This window comes from Protopterus annectens, chromosome 16.part0, assembly GCF_019279795.1.
Source record: "Protopterus annectens isolate FY-2018-M chromosome 16.part0, PAN1.0, whole genome shotgun sequence".
Classification (NCBI taxonomy): Eukaryota; Metazoa; Chordata; order Ceratodontiformes; family Protopteridae; genus Protopterus; species Protopterus annectens.
This window is the reverse complement of record NC_056750.1, coordinates 338,929,730-338,951,802: the sequence shown is the minus strand read 5'-3', so window position 1 is coordinate 338,951,802 and position 22,073 is coordinate 338,929,730. Positions and strand designations below refer to the sequence as shown.

Sequence of the window (22,073 nt, the reverse complement as noted above, 5' to 3'; positions counted from 1 at the left end):
TGCTCCAGACCAGAAGTGTATCCCTTACTGGTAAGATCAGACCATAAACTAATCTCACTGGATATTCACATTCCAACCCCACCCCCTGCCCAGAAAACCACAGTGAAAAACTTCTCTAAAGCAAATTTCACACTCCTCAAAACCGAGGTGGAATCCTTCAAAGCCCCCGGGCCTGTGGAAAATACGGCCCAGACTGCAGAATCCTTTATAAACTCATTCTATGAACACCTTCAGGAATGCATGGATCATGCAATCCCAAATAAAACCAAGACCCAATCCTCCAAAGGCAGACGTCCTGTCTGGTGGACCCCAGCCATAAACAAACTATACAATAGAAGGAGGAAGCTACTATATGATAAAGCAAAATCCCAAAAAGGGAAGGCATCTCTGATCAGTATTAGCAAAAAACTACGGGCACTCATAAAATCGTCTAAGGCCAGCTTCGAGAGAGAAATTGCACGGGACACCAAGGATAATCACAAGGCTTTCTTAAGTTATGTTAGGAACCTGGGTGGGAATTCCCAGATATGCTCAGAATTAGTCCAAAATGACAAAAAATACACCGAACCCACAGATATTGCCAACATCCTAGCTGACAGGTTCAGCGCAAACTCTTCCCCCCCCCCCTCCCCACCAAAAGGGCAAATATCTATCCCAGCAGAGTGCTGCACCCCTGACATCTCAGATGCTCAGGTAAGAGCTGCCCTCTCCAAAGCAAAAAACACAGCATCAATGGGACCAGACGGTGTCCCGGGCTGCGTCCTACATGAATTCCAAGAAGAGCTAAACCCAAACCTAAAACTACTGTTAAATCTCAGCCTTACTACAGGATATGTACCCAAAGAGTGGCGTACAGCAACAGTGGTCCCTCTCCACAAAGGTGGTGCCTCAACGGATCCTGGAAACTATCGCCCCATAAGCCTGAATAGCTTGGTCTGCAAAGCTATGGAAAGGAACATCATGGACCTCATAAATAAAGATATTGGGGACCTGCAGACACTTTATCCTACCCAGTTCGGCTTTGTTAAGGGCAGATCCTTCCTCTTAAACCTGGTCGATTTCTTTGAAACAGTCACCAAGGCCATTGACGAGGGGGAGGTGGTCCACACAGCCTACCTGGACCTCGCAAAAGCCTTCGATACAATACCCCACTCGGGCATTATAGATAAGCTCACCAGCTTAAATATAAACCCCTATGTCACTAGATGGGTTGCAAACTGGCTCATGGACAGAACCCACATGGTTAGAATTGCTGGAGCCATGTCAGACTCCAAACCAGTTACAAGTGGCGTCCCACAAGGCTCAGTCCTGGGACCTCTCTTGTTCGGTATATATTTCTCGGAGGTACAGGCCAACACGGAAGGACTGTGGCTGACCAAGTTCGCAGATGACTGCATACTGGGCGCCGTAATAGACTCTCCAGCCGACACAAGCATCCTCCAAAAGGGCCTCATAGAAACAGACAACTGGTGCCAGAGCCATGGCCTCAAGCTAAACGCCAAAAAGTGTATAGTCATCCCTTCTGGCAAAAACAAAGTGCCCACAAATTACCACATAGGTGGTAATCCATTAAGTACAGAAGAAGTAATTGGGGACCTGGGGACCCAAGTTGATAGCAATTTCTCATTTGACAACCACGTGGCCAAAGTGGTTAGAAAAACATTTTATATAGCCCACCTAATCATGAAGGGATTCACATCTAGATCAGGGGAGGTCATCGTGCCTCTTTACTCATCCCTCATCAGGCCCATAATTGAGTACAATGCCCCTTTAGGGATGTACCTTACCAGACACCTGCAGCAACTGGAAAGTCCCCAAAAGTACCTCACCAAGAGGATCAAAGGGCTCAAACAGATGCCATATGCTGCCCGGTTAAAGAAACTCCAGCTCTACTCAGTGGCATACCGCCTGCTCAGAGGCGATCTGTGCCTGATGTATAAAGTCATGTCCAACCCGAAATTAATGGACATGCTGCACCTCAGAAAATCCAAATCTCATGGAGCTACGCGCTCGAGAGACTTGAACCTCAGCACTGAAATAAATAGGACATGCTGGAGGGACAGATTCATAACCCAGAGGCTTCCTTCACTCTGGAATAAAATCCCAGTCCAGGTTAGGCAGAGTCCCTCATTGACTCTCTTCAAGTGGAATCTTGATGAGTGGATGGGAGATCGTAGGTTTACCCTGGGTTTCACTTATGTGTCACTGTTAGACAGAGGCACAGTATACTAACCTCAAAAAAGGGCATAGCAAAATTAATTTAAAATGGGTGGCGAAAGCCAAACACACTCTGGCTAGGCTTATAAATGCCCTAGGGCAGATAGCCTAGTATGAACCTATGAAAAGCACTGGAGAAACAGAGAAAGTTCTTTTTAGCGTAGTTAAAATTTAATGTTTGCCATTCATCCCAAAGACTTCATCAGAATTGATAAAATACACTTCCAAATCACTTTTAAACTATTCAAAAACATTTGACCAATCACATCATGTAATTAACAAGTCAATTAATTACATAAAAACATTTAAAGTCATGCTACAAAAAATATACAACTCAGTGTCCACACAGTCAACACAGTTTAAAACACAAGGGCATTCACCCCTGTATATTCACTTTAGTAATTTTTCTATTTTTTAAGAAACCTTTTATGTTGACCATATCATTCAGACCAGGGGATACATAACCAAGTTTAATCTGCCATTCTACCTCCCTTTGTTAAACATAATTTATAAAATCCCCTCCCCTAAAATCACACTTAACAACTTCTACTATAGAAAAAGTAAATTTCTTCCAGTTAGAACATTTCAAGGAATGCTTAAAAAGGGCATTATTACTAATTTTTGTTTTTGTAGCATACAAGTGCTCTAATACCCATTTCCTTAGACTCCTGATGGACATGCCAACATAAAAACTTGGGGATATTGAACACATCGCAAGATAACACTATCCCTGTTGTGTACTACAGCTCAGTTTTCCAGGGATGGGTGTAGTAGACTGTAGGTATTCCAGGAACACAAAGGGACCCTCAGAAATAAATCTGGATGCCCTGCACCCTGAACATTTAAACATAGCCGTAGTTTCACCAGACGTAAGGGTTGGCCCAAAGTTATTATTTTCTAACAAATGCTAAAAATTTAGATTTTTCTGGTAAACAAAATGGGGGCTTTCTCCAAGAACTTTAGATAAATCTGCATTACCCATAACTACTGTTCAATTTTCACTAATAATCTGACGTATTTTATTACTGTCTACATTCATATCCAAACAAAATCTGGGACCTTCTGTCCCTCTCTCTTTTATGTGTGTGCCACTAGATGCTACATTCTGAGCTTTTTTGACAAAACCTCTTAGCAGAATAGGAGGAAAATCTGTCTCCTATGAATGACCTCTTGAGCCATATTTTCAAGTAGGTTTCCAGGGTAACTTCTTTCTAGAAACAACTCTACTATGAGGTTAGTTTCCTACAAAAAAAACAGCATCTTCCACTATCATTCGAGATGCTCGAATGAACTGTCCTCTAGGAATATTTTTTCTCATAAAGTAAGGGTGGCAACTCTTGAAATGGACATAGCTGTTACAAAATGTAGTCTTACGATGAATTACTACTCAAAAACACATTCTTATTAGTGTCCATTATCAAATTAACATCCAAAAAGGAAACCTTCTTGCCTATTTCCCCCACCACGAACTTTAAAAATGCTGTACTAGCACTTAAAAGCTCCACAAACTCAACATTAAAATTGTCCTTATAAACTATAAAGAACAATCATCTGCAAATCTTTTTTATAAAAGATAATTTGTTCTGAATAATCAATGTGTGGCAGTATTTCCATGTCCCACCAACCTAAAACCAAATTTGCATAGGTTGGACCAACAGTGGCCCCCATGGCCACCCCTTGTAATTGCTTATAAAATTGCTTGTACTGTACTTTTGTACTGTGTGTATTACTAGTTGTGTGAGCCTTTTTCCTGGGATGTGAGAAAAATGTTAGTGAGCATTCTTTACCTGGTAATCTGGATTTTTTTTCAGTCTTATTTTCATAAGTAGTGTTTTTTTGCTCCTGCTCCAGAGTCCTAATAATGGCATAGATGAGGCTGGTACTGAGGTCAGCTATGAAGTTTGCAAAAAAAAAAAAACATGACTCCCTTAGTTTCAAAATCTTTAAATATGATGGAATAACAACTCTATTAAGTATTAGTGAGCTTGTACATACATATACCTACTACAAGTTTGTTCCATTTTTATTCCAACATTATTTTATCTCACCTTAAAACTTGAGATCCAGTATGCAACTTACTTCAGAAACTAACCATTTATGATGTTCTCTTCATAGCTTCTTGTACCGATGTCTGCTGTTTGTCTGCGACTAGGCTCTATGTTCGCCACCCTGCTTTTGATTTTTCTGAAAGAGTGGAAGAGGTATGTATCATACTTGATAATGTGAGAACAAAAGATATTTAATTCACTTAATTTTTCTCTCTACTTCTGAGAAGGTTTGGATCACCGCCACAGGTAAAATCATATATGTGCAGTTAAAGATATACACTTAATTTTGTCGTGTATATTAGTTGAATGGACAGATAAAAACGTTATACTGGTAAGGCTTATACAAAACCATCATATTTGGTAATGCTGTTGGTGTAAATGTATGCTTAATACAAGAGTGCTTCCAGTCTCATTAGTGTTTGGAAAAAAAGTAATTTGAAATTTTGTGAAAAAGAATGTAAGGGCAGAGATGATGTTAATGAATTATGTTGGCTTTAGGGTCTGAAAAGGAAAAGGCTTTTGCTGCATATGAAATGGTATGACAAACTAATTTAGATTATCTTAAGGATCCAATGTTGTCTATTTTCGTCTGATTCCATGTTTGGGTTGTTAGAGCCGAACAAGTCCAACCTCGACACCTTCTTCCGAGGCTCTGACTCCTCACCTACTCATAATTTCCCCATTCTACCTAAATTACCACAGATCTTGTTTGCTGCCTCTTCTATCCAGATGTGATATCTAAGAGAGCTTGTTATCTAGTCACAATAACTGAACGTTTTATAAATTTTTCTTGTTCAACTCCTCCCTTTAGCGTTTTTGTAGAATTAGTATAGTGTAATGTAAAGTTTATAGCCCAGTAGTTTATATAAGAAAAAAATATAATAGAATAAATCCTCATAGTTTGTTTTCTAGATAGTTGCATAGTTAAATTATCAACTTAGGATAATACAGTACTTACGTGTGCTCATGTTTATTAGTAATAGAATAGTTAGATTTTTTTTTCTTCAGCGTGGTTTAAATTATTGTAGTATTTAAAATAGTTTTTTTCTGATAGTATTATGATGTCAGACAAAACTTCAGGATTTAAAAATTGTTCAGCCTGTGGACATGAAATCTGTCTTCAAGATCGTCATTCCCTGTGTCTGTATTGTGTAGGTGCTGCTATCTACAGGCAAATTGTGATGTTTATGCTGCCTTTGGTTGTAAAGCTAAACAGGGTAAGAGGGAAAAACTGATTATTAGGCTTGCTTCCCCAAGAAAACACAGGGCCTTCTACTTCAACTAGGTCCTCTGAGTCAAGACCTCCATTTGCTTCTCCCAGCACTAAAGAAAGGAGAAACAAAAGGATAAGGCTAAAGAAAAATGCAGAGAGAAGGAAAAGTCTTTAGAGAAAAGATCTGTATAGAAGAAATTGAAAGATAAAAGGCTCAACAAGTAAAGAAAAAGGTCCCTGGATCCATCTTGTGTGTTGGGGCCAATACCCAAAACTTTGGGGCAGTAAGATCCACCTGTCATTTGGGTCCCAACTCCCTCCCCTTGAGCTGCTTTTTCCCCCAGAGCCAGTGAACACTTGGTTCCATTCACCAATGTTTCAGTACAAATGTAGCTTCATCGTTGAGGTCAGTCTGATCTTCCAGAAGTTTCATGGAAATGGTCATTGACCGAATGATGAGAAAATTTGAGGACACAGATCCAAATGTGAGTCTGCCGGTGCCATTTCCATGGGGCGGTCCAGTCCATTGATCTCTTCATACTTTTCTCCAGTACTAGTTTAGTATTTGGAACTGATTCCCATAGGTCCTAACCATTCCTGTGCACTTCAGTCAGATCCAACAGTCCCAAGGAACTTTGGTTTCAACTACATCCCTTATTGTCTTGACTCCAATGCTATCTGATCTGGACAGATGTTGAGTGGTGGAGTCAACCTAGAGTTTCTCAGAGCTGTTCCTTCCCCTCGATGTCTTAGCACTCAACAGCTTGGATCCAAGGTCTTCCTCCGAGATGTCCTCATTTGGAGCTGGGAGGCTTCCAAAGTCAGTTAACAGGGGGAGTGCTTTCTCAGCTCCAATCCCATTGTCTGCTTTTTGAGGCTGTGGAAAGGGCTTTGGCTGCACCAAGAAGGTAGGTGCCTGCATTGATCTCAATCCATTCTGACACCCAGTAGAACTTGCTCCTTATGCCTCTCATTCGGATTAACAGAGACAGTCAGAATCCATAGACGTCGAGACTACTCAACACTCCAATTCCCAGTCTGATTCCAGCCTGTCTCCATAAGAACCCCAGAAACATGTTCTAAGAAAACTGACATACAAATGGAAGCACATAGACTCCTCTTGAGTCAGTCACTGAGGACATGGATTTAGATGAGGAAAAGGTATCTCCCAGATCCTCCTTGGAAGATGTCACATTTAGGGACATCCTGGAACTAATGAAGCAGATGTTCTTTGTGTATCACTGTTGGAGTCATTACATTTGGGTAATCTGCTAGCAGGTTGCCCTCAGTCGGCCTGAATATCAAAGTCTTGGGTCCTGCGTTGGTTGCTGTCTCTTCTTCCATGACGTCAGGTCGTCGGGTATAAAACAGGCAGCCGATGCCATTTTCTTTAGTCTTTCTTGCTACGCGGTGCCCGAAGCAGAAGCAGTTTGCAAGTGCCAGTCGGCCGACTACTGAAATTTTAGAAATAGAGTTTCAGAACCGAAGTCTTCAATTAAAGCTAAGTACCCCGTTGGGGAAACCTTTTCTTGCTCCATACCAATGTCAGTAAAAGTTAATAATTGCATTACTTGTGGGAAGCAAATACCTCATAAGGATTTTCATTTGTACTGTATTCCTTGCCTAGGCCCAGATCATAACTTGCCCCCCCCCCCCCCCCCCAAAAAAAAAAGAGGCCTAGGCAAGACATTGATTATGAATCTTCAGATCAGGTTTCTATTTCATCTGATTCCTCTTCTGATCAGGAAGTTTCTATACCACCCTATCAGTGTTCAGATGCAGAGGAATCCATCCGTTCTGCATCTCCTCCTGAAGATTATTCCTTTGGAGAAACCTTGCATACTTTGAGGGAACATTTTCATTGGGAGAGTCAAGATTTCTCAGAATCAAAAAAGAGACTTAGGGATTTCCTTCTTCTCCCTCAGCATAGGTCTTTAGCCATACCTGCTGTATTAGACATTGTTGATGATGTGTTTTCGGAATCAAGCATGACTCCAGATTCCTTACCTCCGGCTCCTAGCAAGCCAGACAGATATTACAGGGTTCCTGACTCTCACAAATTTTTATTTAAAAACCCTGCTGCTGACCCTGAAACTGTATCACAGGGTCCCAGGTGTGTAAAGGCCTCAACAGCTAAGAATCCTACCCCCTCTGATAGAGATTCCAGGGCACTGGATAGATGGGGAAAGAATGTTTATACATCTGTAACCTTGGCAATTAGGGCCTTAAACTGCCAGTTTCATATGCTTAAATGTCAACAGCATGTTATGGGATTACTGAAACAGAAAATGATGTTGATTTCTGAATGTGTGGAAAATAAAGAATTACAGGAGTTATTGCATGCAGCAGAACAAGTTGGAAAGCATACTTTGCAATGTGGTTTTGATTCCTTGTAGGCCTCCTGCAGGGCTGCAGTTACTGGATCTGTGATTAGAAGGCATGCCTGGCTAAAAGAGCAAAATTTGCCTGATCATGTTAAGGCTAAATTGTTGGATGCACCTTTGCAGCATGATACTCTGTTTGGTAATAAGACAGAAGAGGTTTTAAAGAAAATGGAAGACAAAGCTAAGTCCATGCAAACTGTAAAAGAGTTTTTACAAGTGCAGCCACCAAGATTCAGTAGACACTAGCCTACAAAAAATTGGTCCTTTCCTGTGTGTCCGATAAAGCTTCATGGCGCTCAAGATACCAGTCACAGGATTCTTACAGGTCAAAGCAATAGGGTGCCTCTACCTCCAAAGCTGGAGGAAATATAGAGCAACCCTACAATAAACAGTCTCAATGACTTCCCTCTGCCATCACCAAGCACTTATCTTTTGGCAGCCCCCTTAGGGGGAAAACTAGCACTTCATGCTCAAAACTGGCAGTTAATAACCCAGGACAAGTGGGTATTAAACATAGTATCCCAGGGATACAGATTTCATTTCCATACTCTGCCAATTCCAAACAGTTCGCCAGATCTGCCACAAAATCAATGGGCAGAGGCACAGAAACAAGTTACATCCCTCATGGATATGGGGGCTATTCAGCCAGTGCCAGAACAGGAAAAAGGGCAAGGGTTTTACTCAAGACTGTTCTTGGTACCCAGAAAAGACAAGGCCTAGCGCCCAATACTGGATTTATCAATTTTGAACACATACTTGGACATACCAAAATTCAAAATGCTAACTTTGCAGCAGCTTCTGCCCATGCTGGGCAAGAACGCTTGGCTAGTGACTCTAGACTTGAGGCATACCTGCATATCCCAATAAGGGAATTGTGCAGAAGATACCTCTGCTTCAAGGCTGGCTTTATGCATTACCAATTCTCTGCACTGCCCTTTGTAAAGACCCCGGGCGCAGTAGATAAGCCAAAGTGCCTGGCACCAGTAATTGCATTTTGCAGACAAAGAAGTATACAAATCTACCCTTACTTGGACGACTGTCTTATTCAAGCGGAAAACAGGGACATTCTTCTTCAACATCTGGCATTTGTGAAAAGGCTTCTGACATGCCTAGGGTACACAGTAAACAAAAAGAAATCACAACTGGCACCCTCTCAAAAGATAACATTCCTGGGTGCAAGCTTGAATACAACTGCCCAGATGGCTTACTTAACGCCAGACAAACAACTGACTATTTACTTCACACAAATGGCAACAAAAACCCAGTTATCTGCAAGAGAAATTCTGCAGGCTTTGGGGTTCATGGCATCCTGCATTCTACTGATTCCATATGCAAGACTGCATATGAGGAATCTGCAGTGGTATCTAAAAAGTTTATGGAGTCAGCATTGTCACAGTCTGGAAACAATGATTCCTCTCATTCCCTGCCTACAGCAGGAGTTTCTTTGGTGGGCAGAGACATGTCACCAGACCTTGGGACGGTCTTTCACTCTACCCCCTGCCAACCAAACCCTAACTACAGACGCATCAGACTATGCTTGGGGGGCCCCACCTGGCGTGGAGATGCATTCAGGGCCTATGGAGTCCAAAATAAATGCATCTGCATATCAACCAGAAAGAGATGTTAGCTGTTCAGAATGCCCTGACAGCCTTCAAGGACTTAATTCATCCAGGACAACTACTGATAAAGATGTACAACACCATGGTTATGTGGTACATAAACAAGCAGGGGGGCACACACTCCTACCCCCTTTGCAGACTAGCCATGACATTATGGGACACAGCCGTGACTTACAAGTACATCTTCAAGCTCAATTCCTGCCAGGAAAACAAAATACTCTGGCAGATGACCTAAGCAGAAACCTTATGGACCCTCACAAGTGGAAAATGCATCCACAAGTCTTCAGCATGATAAAAAGGAAATGGGGGAGCCTGGACATAGATCTATTTGCCTCTCCCCAGAATTATCAACTGGACAAATTCTGCACACGGACTTATCACAGACGAGCATGGAAAGTGGATGCCCTATCCTTCAGTTGGAAAAATCTGTCCGTCTACACCTTTCCTCCTCTGCCTCTTCTTCCCCAAGTCCTACTAAAGGTCAGACAAGAAAAAACAAAAATGATTCTAATTGCCCTGGACTGGCCTCACCAACACTGGTACACAATCCTGAGGAATGTGTCTCAACTCCCTCCTTGGTATTTGCATCAAATACCTCATTTAGAGTCTCAGCAAAACAATCAAATCCTGCACAATCCGCTCCAAACTCTGAACCTGGCAGCATGGCTGATCATGTAGTTATTCAAACAATATCTCTCAGTAAATCTGTGATGGATGTCATTTTGGAAGCCAGAAGGCCTAGTACTAGAAAATCTTATGCTGATAAATGGAAGAGATTCTGTGCTTGGAACCAAGCACAGGGAACAGACACAGCAAAGCCAAGTATTCCTCAGATTTTGCAATACTTAACTGAGATGCTGGACAAGGGTCTATCTTTTTCATCAATAAAAATCCATGCCTCTGCCATCTTGGCTCATTACAACACAGAGCCACTGATCTTTTCTCATCCTTTGTTAAAACAGTATCTTAGAGGGGCCAAAAATTTAAGGCCTCCAGAAGATCACCAATTCCTGCATGGGACCTCAGTTTTGTGTTGGAAAAACTCACCCTGCCTCCATTTGAACCAGTTGCTATTGCAGATATAAAGTTTTTATCTTGGAAAACAGTTTTACTTCTGGCAGTCACTTCAGCAAGAAGGGTTTCAGAGCTGCAGGCCCTCATGGCTGTGAAGCCTTTTATTATATTTTACCCAGACAGGGTGTCCCTCAGGACCAATCCTTCCTTTATGCCTAAGGTGGTATCCAGTGTGGCTCTTAACCAAACTATTCACCTGCCAACTTTTTACCCAAATCCACAGAACAAGGGGGAGCAGATTCTGCATTCCTTGGATGTGCACAGACAACTAAGATTCTACTTAAACAGGACCAAATCTCCAAGAAAAGCTGAGCAACTACTGGTGACGTTTGCTGCAGGATCACAGGGAAAGGCTATTTCAAAGAAGACTATTTCAAAGTGGCTAAGCCACTGCATTCGTTTCTGCTACTTGCTTCATGGTAAACCGGTGTCCAAGGGCATTAGGTCACATTCCACCAGGGCTGCCTCTACATCAGCAGCCTTTCTCAGAGGGTTACCAACCAAAGACATTCTAGAGGCTGCTACCTGGAGTTCTGTGCATACTTTTACAAAGCACTATCATTTGCCTCTCTTCTCTAAGTCCAGGGCAGGCTTTGTCACTGCAGTTCTGCAGAGCCTTATAGCCGCTCCTAATGCTATTTAGTTCCAGCCTCCCATCCATAGCTTTGGGATTCTACCCAAATGTAATGACTGCAACAGTGAAACATGAAGAACATAGTACAGTTGTGTACACTTAGCGTAAATGTAGATGTTCGAGTGTATTCACTGTTGCAGTCCGGGTTACCCACCCGCCATCCCCCTTTATTCTGGAGATTCTCTTTCCTTCACTATATTCTACAGCCTTTGTGGTGTATTTGGTTTTAGATAAAGGTAAATGTTATGTTGTTACATTTGTATATATATATATATATATATATATATATATATATATATATATATATATACATTTTTACTCCCTATTTGGGGGGCACCTGACATCTGGGACAAGAAAAACTAAAGAAAATGGCGTCGGCTGCCTGTTTTATACCCCTGATGACCTGATAGCATGGAAGAAGAGACAGCAACCGACGCAGGACCCAAGACTTTGATCTTCAGGCCGACTGAGGGCAACCTGCCAGCAGATTACCCAAATGTAATGACTGCAACAGTGAATACACTCGAACATCTACATTTATGGTAAGTGTACACAACTGTACTTTTCATCCACTGAAACTCCTTCCCCAGATAAATCTGTTTCTCTCTGAGCTTTTGTGTCTGGCTCATCTGTATCCTTGGTGGTTTCCCCTCAAGATGCGCTCATGTATCTCATTGCATAGAGGTCATGGAATGACTTTGATTTTTACAGAACCAATCCCTAAAAACTGACAATTTTAGCAACCCCAAAAGATAGGAAGCATTGGTCAAAAGGGCCTCCAATGGATGCCATGGTAGTAGCTGTAGCCACAGAGACAACTGTATGAGGAGAGTTCTTCTGTCCATCCCTCTAACAGAGAGTCGAGAGTGTTTGACAGATTAGGAAAACGGGTTTATGCGTCAGTGACCCTTGCTGCCAGAGCACTGAACTACATTGCATACTTGACACATTTTCAGAGGGACTTGATCAAGGAGATTGATAAGTCTCTCTCAGGCAACGTGCCTTTGGATGTCCAAGAAATAGTGGACACTCAATTTCTACCTTGCAATGTTCCTCTATGTCACAGAAAGCATCATGGCATCCTTTACTGATGCCACTTTTGATTGTTCCTCTCTTTTTGGACCTAAAGTTTGAGACACTTAACCAAGAGTGAGCAAGCTGACAAGACCCAATTTTCCGTATGAATTCATTTATTCACCTCACAGGAATTCTATTCTGGGAATCAAAAGGGAGGTAAGAAAATGTGGTTCAGGAAATCGCAGAGTTTTCACCACGACAATCCTAGGAGTAGACACCCCACCAAGGCAGAGGAGGAGGTAACTCAAATGGATGTTCTCCTAGAAGCAGAGGTAGATTGTAGAATCAGGGTTTCCATAGTTCCTTCACCGAGAAACCATACCAGCACCCCTAAAGGGCTACCTGGCTGCCCACACTCTGGGGGCACTTAACGTTGTACCCACAAGCCTAGCAAAACGTTACTTTAGATTCCCAGATGTTAAGGACAATCGCCAGAGGCTATATCATTCCCTTTTTATATCCACCAAAGAATAGATTAAAGATTCCTGATGGTTCCCCCTGATCATTTAGGATTTACAGCAACAAAAGTTACAAAGCTCGTAGAAAAAGTCATCCAACAGCCGCCCCCACCACCAGTTAGAATCCAGAGTATTTTGCAGGTTCTTTTTAGTTCTGAAAAAGAACAAGGGATCTCAAGTTAATATTGGAACTCGGCCAGTTCAATCAATTTGTCAAACAGATGAAGTTCCGGATGATCACTGTGCAGTCCATACTACCTCTGTTGAGGAGGGACAGTTGGATGTGCTCTGTAGATCTCCAAGATGCCTGCTACCATATAAAGATTCAAAGGCAGTCAATGAGATTTTTCCATTTCCATCTGAGAGCCCAGTCATTACCAGTTAATAGAACTGCCATTCAATCTCAACACAGCCCCCCAGATGCTCACCAAGATTGCCATAGTAGTAGCAGCTCCTCTACAACTGCAAAGGATCTAAGTCTTTCCTTGTCTAGACAGTTAGTCCCTAGCTGCTAATTCCAGAGATCTACTGCTACAACATCAAGCATTACTACTCCATCTTACAGATCAGTTAGGGATAACAATCACCCATGCAAAAAGCCATCTGATAGAATTCATAGAATGTAATATCAACACAGTTTTACAGATTGCCAAACTCCTAGCAGCAAAAGTGCTGTCGTTAACACTGGTGGCTTCTCGGGTAATTCAGCATTCTAGTCCACAAGTAAGACTGATTCTTTGTTTACTAGATCTGATGACCACTACCATCAGTTTTGTTCCACTGGTGAGATATCACTTATAGGTTCATAGGTAGGTACTAGGCTATCGGCCCAAGGGCCTATGTAAGCCTAGCAGGCAAGGTACCATAGCTTACGCCACCCAAGAAAGTTATTTTCCTGTGCCACTGTCCAGCAGAGACACAGAAGTGATCCCTGGGGTGTATTTCCTATTTCCCATCCACTCATCAAGATTTTTCTTGAAGAGTGCTAATGAAGAACTTTGCTAGACATAGATGGGTAGCTTGTTCCAGAGTATAGGAAGTCTCTGGGACAGGAATCTATCCTTCCAGCATGTCCTGTTTATTGTGGTGACAAAGTTTAGGTCCCTAGAGCGTGTAGCTTGGAGGGATTGGGATTTCTTTAGGTGTAGCATGTCCAACAACTCTGGGTTTGACATAGCTTTATATGTTAGGCAGAGATCACCTCGGAGTAGGCGATATGCTACGGAGTAGGGCATTTGTTTGAGGCCAGTAACCCTCTTTGTGAGGTACTTCTGTGGTCTTACCAGCTGCTGCAGATGTCTTGTGAGGTACATTCCAAAAGGGACGTTGTACTCTATAATGGGTCTAATGAGTGACGAGTAGAGCAAAACAATTACCTCTTTTTTCCTGGATGAGAACCCTTTTATGATGAGGTGTGCCACATAGAAGGACTTCCTGACTACTATGGCGATGTGACCATCAAAGGAGAGAGACTACTGGAAAGTGTTACACTGAGCTCTCTCAGACCAGTGGTCACAGAGCTTTTATCAACTCCATACCAGAATTTCTCTCACTCAGGTATGCAGAAACCATGTAAGGGGGGTGAATAACCTCTCCATCATTCACAGAGAGGAGAGCCATTTCTCCACAAACACCCCAGACCACAGTAACCATGGATACTTCCCTTCTAGGATGTGAGGACCTTTCAAGGGGAAGACTGTTCAAGGTACTTCGTCGCCTTTGGAGGCCAAACTTCACATAAATATCTTGGAGATGACAGCAGTCCTGCTAGCAGTGCAGGTTTTTCAGGACCATCTACACAAGGTTGTGAAATCCATTCAAATGGACAAACATATCAGTGGCATGCTACATCAACAAACAAGGGGGAACAAGATCATATCTACTTTGCAGGGAGTCCATGTGAGTCTGGCTATTGGTGATGTGTTCCCAACGCTAGCAGTGCACATTCCTAGGAAGTCAAACGTACTGGCAGACAAATTGAAAAGAGCAGTCCCATTGTCTCACGAATGGTGTCTGAGTCGGTGGCAGCATAGATTTTCAGCCACTGGGGCCAGCTTTGCGGTGACTTCTTTGTCTCCTACTTGATCAACAAGTGTAGCACTTACTTTGCCCTCATCCGTCTATGGGGACAGTCATGAGATATGCTGTAGTCCACACTTGGACCCTGGTTCTCCTCAATGCTTTCCCACCTATACTTCTTCTGACAAAATTCATACAGAAAGCCACAAAATGCAAAACCTAGGTGATCTTCATTGCCCCAGTCTGGCCCTGGCAGTTTTGGTTCCCCTACTTTCATCACATTTGCTATACCCACCCTGGGTACTGGATCCCACTCCAGATCTTCGGAGTCACCCTCTGGGATGCCTGTACTGGACCTGCAAGCCATAAAGTTAACTATGTGGTTTCTCCTGCTTTAACAGTAGCCAGAGATGCCAGCCTGTCTTCTCCAGTACTTCACATAATTTCTTCTTCTCAAAAGCAGTCAACCAAAAAGGCTTATAAAACTTAATGGAGAAGATTTTCTACTTGGGCCTGATCAAAAGGACTAGACTTCTTTTCTACCCCTATGCTATTGATATTGAAATTTCTTTCAGAACTTTTTCACCAAGGATCTAGTTTTCCTGCCACAAAAGGTCAGATGGCTGCCATTTCAAACTTTTACCTAGGCCATAATGGCACTTCCATTGTTTCCCTTAGAATATGTAAAGCTTTCTTCAGAGGAAGTTTTTTTGCCAAGTTCTCCAGTTCAAGACCCATTTCCTCCATGGAATGTCACGATTTTACATTGTCATTGATTCAGAAATCCTTTGAGCCAGCAGCATCAGTAGACCTTAAGTACCTTACCTAGAAAACAGTTTTCCTAATTGCCATTGTATCTGCTGAAAAAATTTGTGAGTTACAAGTGCTGTCATGAAAGCCACCTTTCTCGTTTTCCATAAAAAGTGTCATTGAGAACAAATCCTTCCTTAATCCAAAAGATCTTATCTGAAGCAAATTTGAACCTTCTGGTATTTAAGTCCTACCTTTGAGAGGATTTCTGTCTATACACACTGAGCTGAGCTGAGAAAGGCACTGACCACAACTCTGATCTGTGATATATAGCAGTAAATATCCTGTTTTCTGGTTTATTTTTACTAGTTATTGCTTATTCTAGCCATTTATAGCACTTTTTATTGTCTGCTGCATACTTTTTAGTGTATTTTCTTGCTATTAACTAATCTGCACGGTTGTACTAAAATTGTCTGCCCAGAGCCTGTTCAATCACATTTGTTACTGTCACACTGTTTGTAAAGCTTTTTTAGTTCGTTACTGTCACTGTTTGTAAAGCTTTTTTAGCTAGTTTCACTGTGTGAGAGGTATTAACTGGAAATTTTCTCCATTTGTTAAGCATCTGTTTGTTCTGATTTCCTGACAAGGAGTGCATCATACAACTGATTTGTTTGCAGTTAAAAACATTCTGTAGAGTCTCCTTGCTCCTTTCTGCTTAAAACTTTCATTTAGTGGCTCACTGCTGTTTTTCTGCTGTGATGAACATTTCTGTAGTGTTTTCTGACTTAGTGTAGCTAGTAGCTATAGCATAGTTTCCCACCCTTCCTCCCTATTGGTGTGTTGTTCTTATACTTGGTGGCTTTGTAGTTGCCCACCCCTACTGTAAATTTGATCTGGGACACTCCTCCCAGTCTAGTGCCATTAGTTCATTTCACCTAATGCAGTGAGAACATTTGAGAAGTCTGTTTAAATTTTAAGTGTTATTTAAGCTCCATGGATCCAGTTTTGGTTTCTGGCAGACTACAAGAGCAACAGGAAGGAGAAAGAGATATTCTAAGTGCCTCCATTTTGATTTTTTTTATTAATTTACTGCTCTCTGCACTTGTTTTTTGTCGTCTTTAATTTATCTGCATTTATTTAAACTTTTTTGTCTTAATATTGCTACACACTCAAATGTGCTAGATTGTACTGCATTTAAAGTGTTTTTGCTACTGTTGTAACTGCTTTTCTGCAAAAAAAAAAAAAAATTCTAAGCTTATTTCTCACCTCTCCTGTAACTATTTTAGTCCAGATACAGATTTGCTGTATCCAGGACTGTTTTGTAAGTTTCTGAGCCCCCCAGACATTTTTGTGTTGGAGAGAAGCCTTCTAGCTTACCACTGGGAGCAGTAAAGCACTAGGTAGATTATCTACCATAAGAGGAGTGGTTTCTGAACCAGAAATTGTAGTTTATTGGTCGTTTGGGCAGTTTTTCCATCCATTTAAACTTTCTGGTTTAAAGCCCGTGTTTGCGTGGGTTTGCACACCAATCAGCGGTGCTCAGCTGAAGTAAACTATTACCAGTGCCAGAAAGTCCGCTGTTCAATTTTTCCCTTAGAACGTGCTTGTTCTTTTACTTGCACTTCAGTTAGCTTTATCAGCTAGCACTTTAACAGGCTTTTGTAGCATTTATTGTAGCACACTTAGGTACTATCAGCACTAGCTGTTCCTACGCAGTAACAGCACCAGTACTTGTTAGTTATGACCACCCCTCCTGGTATGTTTGTAGGGTAATTCCCTGTGCTTTCTACTGCTAACCTGGTGCACTTGGGCATTCTGAGACAGTGTGGCAACTGTTTAATGTACACAGACAACCCTCTCCTCTTACCTCCCAACAATCATACATGTGAGAGATGCACTTATATCACCAAATTGGAAGCAGTGTATGCTCCAACTAAGACCGGACTAGCTGATTAAAAGAAGATCAACACCTGCAACTCACTACATAGAACACAAAGCCCTTCAAAACACCAACCATCACAACCCACACACAAAAACATAAACCATACACCCACCTTCGCAGAGACTCTCAATACAGATTTACCCAGAGACCCCCGAGACAGAAACACAGTCAACCACCACAACACCAATCCCAGAACACATGACTCACCACCACAGTGTGCCCCTCAACCTATGCTCTTAAGGCAAAACACTTTGCCTAATGTACTTATCGTAGGAAACTCAATTATGAGGCACACTGATGTCCCATTCACTAGGTTAAGCAAGGAGAAAGTGACAGTCCGGTGCCAGGAAACACCACATAACACATACACTCAATTCACTCCACAACAGGTAAAATATGACTCATTGTCCATGTGGGTGTGAATGACCTGAGACGTACCTCCCTGGACTACATGAAAAGAGATGTGATGGAACTCTCAGATTGTGGCCCAGGCAATTATGACCCTAGCCCTGAGCAGTATTCTACCATCACCCAGAATACCACAGTACGAGCAGAAAAATGACTGACTTCACAATTGTCTTAAGTTTCTGGTGTCATTCTATTGGGATCCAGTATCTGCCTGGGATGACATGATCAACAGACCTTGATGCTTTGCCAGAGATGGCCTACGTCTGTCACCCCTGGGATTCTGCGTACTGGCTAAAGCTCTTGCCACCCCTATAGTGCCTTTTTAGGCAGTGTTCCATAGACCAGAATTCCACCATAACAGCTACAAACGAATGCACTCTGAGGGTCATGCTGCTCAATGCTAGAAGTCTAAATCTCGAGATGCACTCACTAGAACCTCTCCTCAAAATGGAGAATGACATCTATGCTGTAACGGAGACCTGGTTTAAGGAGGCAGATGCTTTGCCAGAGATGGCCTGCATCTGTCACCCATGGGATTCTGAATACTGAGTAAAGCTCTTGCCACCCCTGTAGTGCCTTTTTTAGGCAGTGTTCCAAAGACCAAAATTCCACTGTAACAGCTACAAATAAATGCAGTCTGAGGGTCATGCTGCTCAATGCTAGAAGTCTAAATCTCAAGATGCACTCACTCGAAGCTCTCTCAAAATGGAGAATGACATCTATGCTGTAATGGGGATCTGATTTAAAGAGGCAGAAAGCACCCCTGCACTTCCTGGCCAAAACCTCATTCCATACTTTTCGACCCCAGAATATGGCCGTAAGCTCCAAAGGCTGTGGTGTCTCCATATTCTTAAAGGATACGCAAACCTCTAGACTGGTAGCTCAGCATAATGCATCTGAGGTACTTCAGGTACAAATAACACTGGGTAAGATGTCGATACAAGTCATAGCCTGCTACAGAACCCCAAACATGCCCCTAGACTCTCACTCCAAGTTCGTAAGCACCCTGGAATTTAGCGAGGTCCAACGCAGTACTGTCATACTGGGTGACTTCAACTGCCCTTCCATCAAGTGGGAAAACTGTTCAAGTACCAATGTACAGGCCTGACGCTTTCTGGAATTTATCAGTTCCAATGCCCTGGACCAGCTCATTCTGACCCCCCTACTAGAGGAAGCAACATCCTCGACCTGGTTATCACCAACATGAGAGACCATTGCTCCACGCCTATAGTCAGTTCCTCCCTGGTTAAATCCGACCACAAAATGATCACCATGGAAATCTCCATCTCACCTACAATCCCCGCTAAGGTGACCACCCTGGAAAACTTCTCCTAAAGCCGACTTTGGGCTCCTAAAAACAGAGGTGGCTAACTTTGCGGCACCCATGCTAAGGAAAATAGCTACATGACTGCCGAATCATACACCAATGCACTGTACGAGCACGTACACAAATGCGTAGACCTTGCCTTACAAATAGAACTAAGACATTTTCCTCAAAAAAAAAAAAAAAAAAAAAAGCCAGTGTGGTGATCCCCAGCCATCAGTAAACTCTACAGCAGAAGGAAGAAACTGTTGCAGAAAAAAATGAAGTCACAAGACTGAAAAACCTCCCTTATCAGTCTCAACAAAAAGCTGGGATCACTTATCAAATTCTCTAAAGCCATGAAGGCAGAATTGCGGCTGACACCAAAAACAACCATAAAGCCTTCTATAGCTATATCAAATGCCTCCAACACAATACCCAGATTTGCGTTATTTCACAATTGCACCTCCTATACTGAGTCAACAGATATAGCCAGCATACTGGCTGACAGATTCAGTGCCAACTGTACCCCTGTCTCCCCTGCCAAGGGCCCTATAACAATACCAGAAGAAAGCCTGGTACCCACCATTTCTGTGGCACAGGTAAAAGCTGCATTGTCCAAAACCAAGAATACAGCATCCATGGGACTGATAATATCCCTGGGTGCGTCCTACATGAGCTACAAAACGAACTGGCACCACATCCGTGTGTCTTGTTCAATCACAGCCTTACCTCAGTCAATGTCCCTAACGAATAGCGCACTGCTACAGTCATTCCGCTCCATAAAGGGGGAGCAGCTACAGACCCTTGGAAATATCGTCCCATTAGCCTGACAAGTCTGGTATGCAAAGCTATGGAGCGCATTCATCATGGACCTGCTTAACAAAGATATAGGCAATCTCCAAACTCTTGACCCACACAGTTTGGCTTTGTCAAGGGGAGATCCTGCCTGCTGAACCTGGTTGACTTCTTCAAGGCAGTCACCAAGGCTGTGGATGAGGATAAGGCAAGTGCAAACAGCCTACCTCAACCTGGCCAAGGCTTTTGATACTATTCCCCACTCAGGTATCATTGATAAACTCATCAAACTAGGCATCAATCCTTACATCACTAGCTGGGTTGCAAATTGGCTCACAGACAGGACCCACAGTGTGAAAATTACTTATTCCAAGTCAGACTGTCGACCAGTCACGAGTGGAGTCCCACAGGGCTCTGTCCTGGGCCCACTCCTGTTTGGCAGCTGCTTCTCAGAAGTCCAGGCTAACACAGAATGACTCTGCCTGACCAAGTTCGCTGATGCCTGCAAGCTAGGAATCCTTGTCAACTCCCCAAGTGATGAAGACATCCTACAAAAGAGTCTTTATAAGACCAATGACTGGTGTCAGAACCATGGCCTGAAGCTTAAAGCCAAAAAATGCATTATCCCCTTTGGAAAAAACTCCGTTCTCACAAATTATCATGTTGATGGGAGCCCACTGAGCACTGAATGGGCCATAAGAGATCTGGGCACCCAGGTCAACAGCCACCTCATCTTTGACCACCACATAGCCACTGTGGTCAGAAAGTCCTTCTACGTGGCACATCTTATAACCAAAGGTTTCGCATCCAGGAAGAAAGAGGTCATCATCCCTCTCTACTCATCCCTCATTAGACCAGTCATCAAATATAATGCCCCATTTGGCATGTACCTGCCCAGACACCTACAACAGCTGGAGAGGCCACAAAAGTACCTCACAAAAAGGATCCTAGGCCTTAAATACATGTCCTACACGGACAGACTCAAGAAACTTCAGCTGTTCTCAGTCTCTTATCGTCTACTTAGAGGTGATGTCCTACAAGGATGCATCTGCAGTCATCACATATGGGTTGTCCTGCCTCAGGCAGCCCTTCGGTCGGCCGGATTCCAAAGTCTGGGTCCGGCGTCGGCTGATGTCGCCATTTCCCCGACGTCAGAGCGCCTGGGGTATAAAAGCGTCAGCCGACGCCATCTTCCCCAGTCTTTCTTGCCGCGTGATGCCCGAAGCAGAAGCAGTTGGCAAGTGCCGGTCGGCCAGCTCCTGTAATTCAGCTACCGAAGACTTCAAAAAGCTAAGTACCCCGTTGGGGACTCTTTCTTGCCTCGGCCGATGTCAGATAAAATTAATAATTGCTTAACTTGTGGGAAACAAATACCTCATAAGGATTTCCACTCTTACTGCCTCCCCTGCCTAGGCCCAGACCACGACGTCTCGGCCTGTTCAGCCTGTGCTTCCTTCAACTGACGCACTCTCAGACGTCGGGCGGAGTTCGCAGAGGAATTTTTTGGGGCTAGTTTTGCTTACAATATGCCGTCGGAGACTCCGACTTCCCATTTAAGAAACGGAAGGACAAGGACCGACACACGCGGGCCGTGGTTTCGGCTGAAACCACGGCCAGGCCTACCGTGAGTGTCTCGGTCTCGGCTGAAACAGAGTCCTTGGTACTTCAATCCACCGAAACCGCTCAACCGACAACCTCGGCCCCGGAGGCCCCTGCTGAGTCGGTTATTGAATTTCCTTCAGAAACTGGTGTTTTGGAAACTTCTGACACCATTCCTCTAGACAAAACTACACCAGCACGTGGGGCAGCCAGGCCTCCTGCATCCATGTCCATAAAGGCATTCACCAGGGCTTAAGCTGCTAAACCCACAAAAACTATGCCTCCCAGGGTTATTCCTCAGGGACCCACTACAGGTTCGCATATTCTAAGTTTAGCAGAGGACCTAATTTCCTTAATTAGGGGCTCTCAGCCTCCTCCAGACAAAAGGCCCAGGGTTGAGCCCTCTGATCCCCACTCCTCAGAGGAGGCCTCTGATGGCTCTGCTCTCTCGGACTACCAGGAGGAGGCCTTTTCGGCCTACGAGGATTCTGATGCAGAGGAATCTATCCCCTCGGCCTCCCCTTCTGAGG

General features: G+C 43.2%; 1 protein-coding gene across 1 annotated transcript in view; it reads left to right on the top strand.

The window, feature by feature from the left end:
- The window catches only part of NUP188 (nucleoporin 188), a 3,305,077-nt gene that overhangs the window by 2,209,081 nt on the left and 1,073,923 nt on the right, over positions 1-22,073 (top strand). Inside the window, exon 33 of the mRNA XM_044058121.1 lies at positions 4,333-4,418. Coding sequence (XP_043914056.1) covers positions 4,333-4,418 — 86 coding nt within the window. The remainder of the gene's footprint in view (positions 1-4,332; positions 4,419-22,073) is intronic.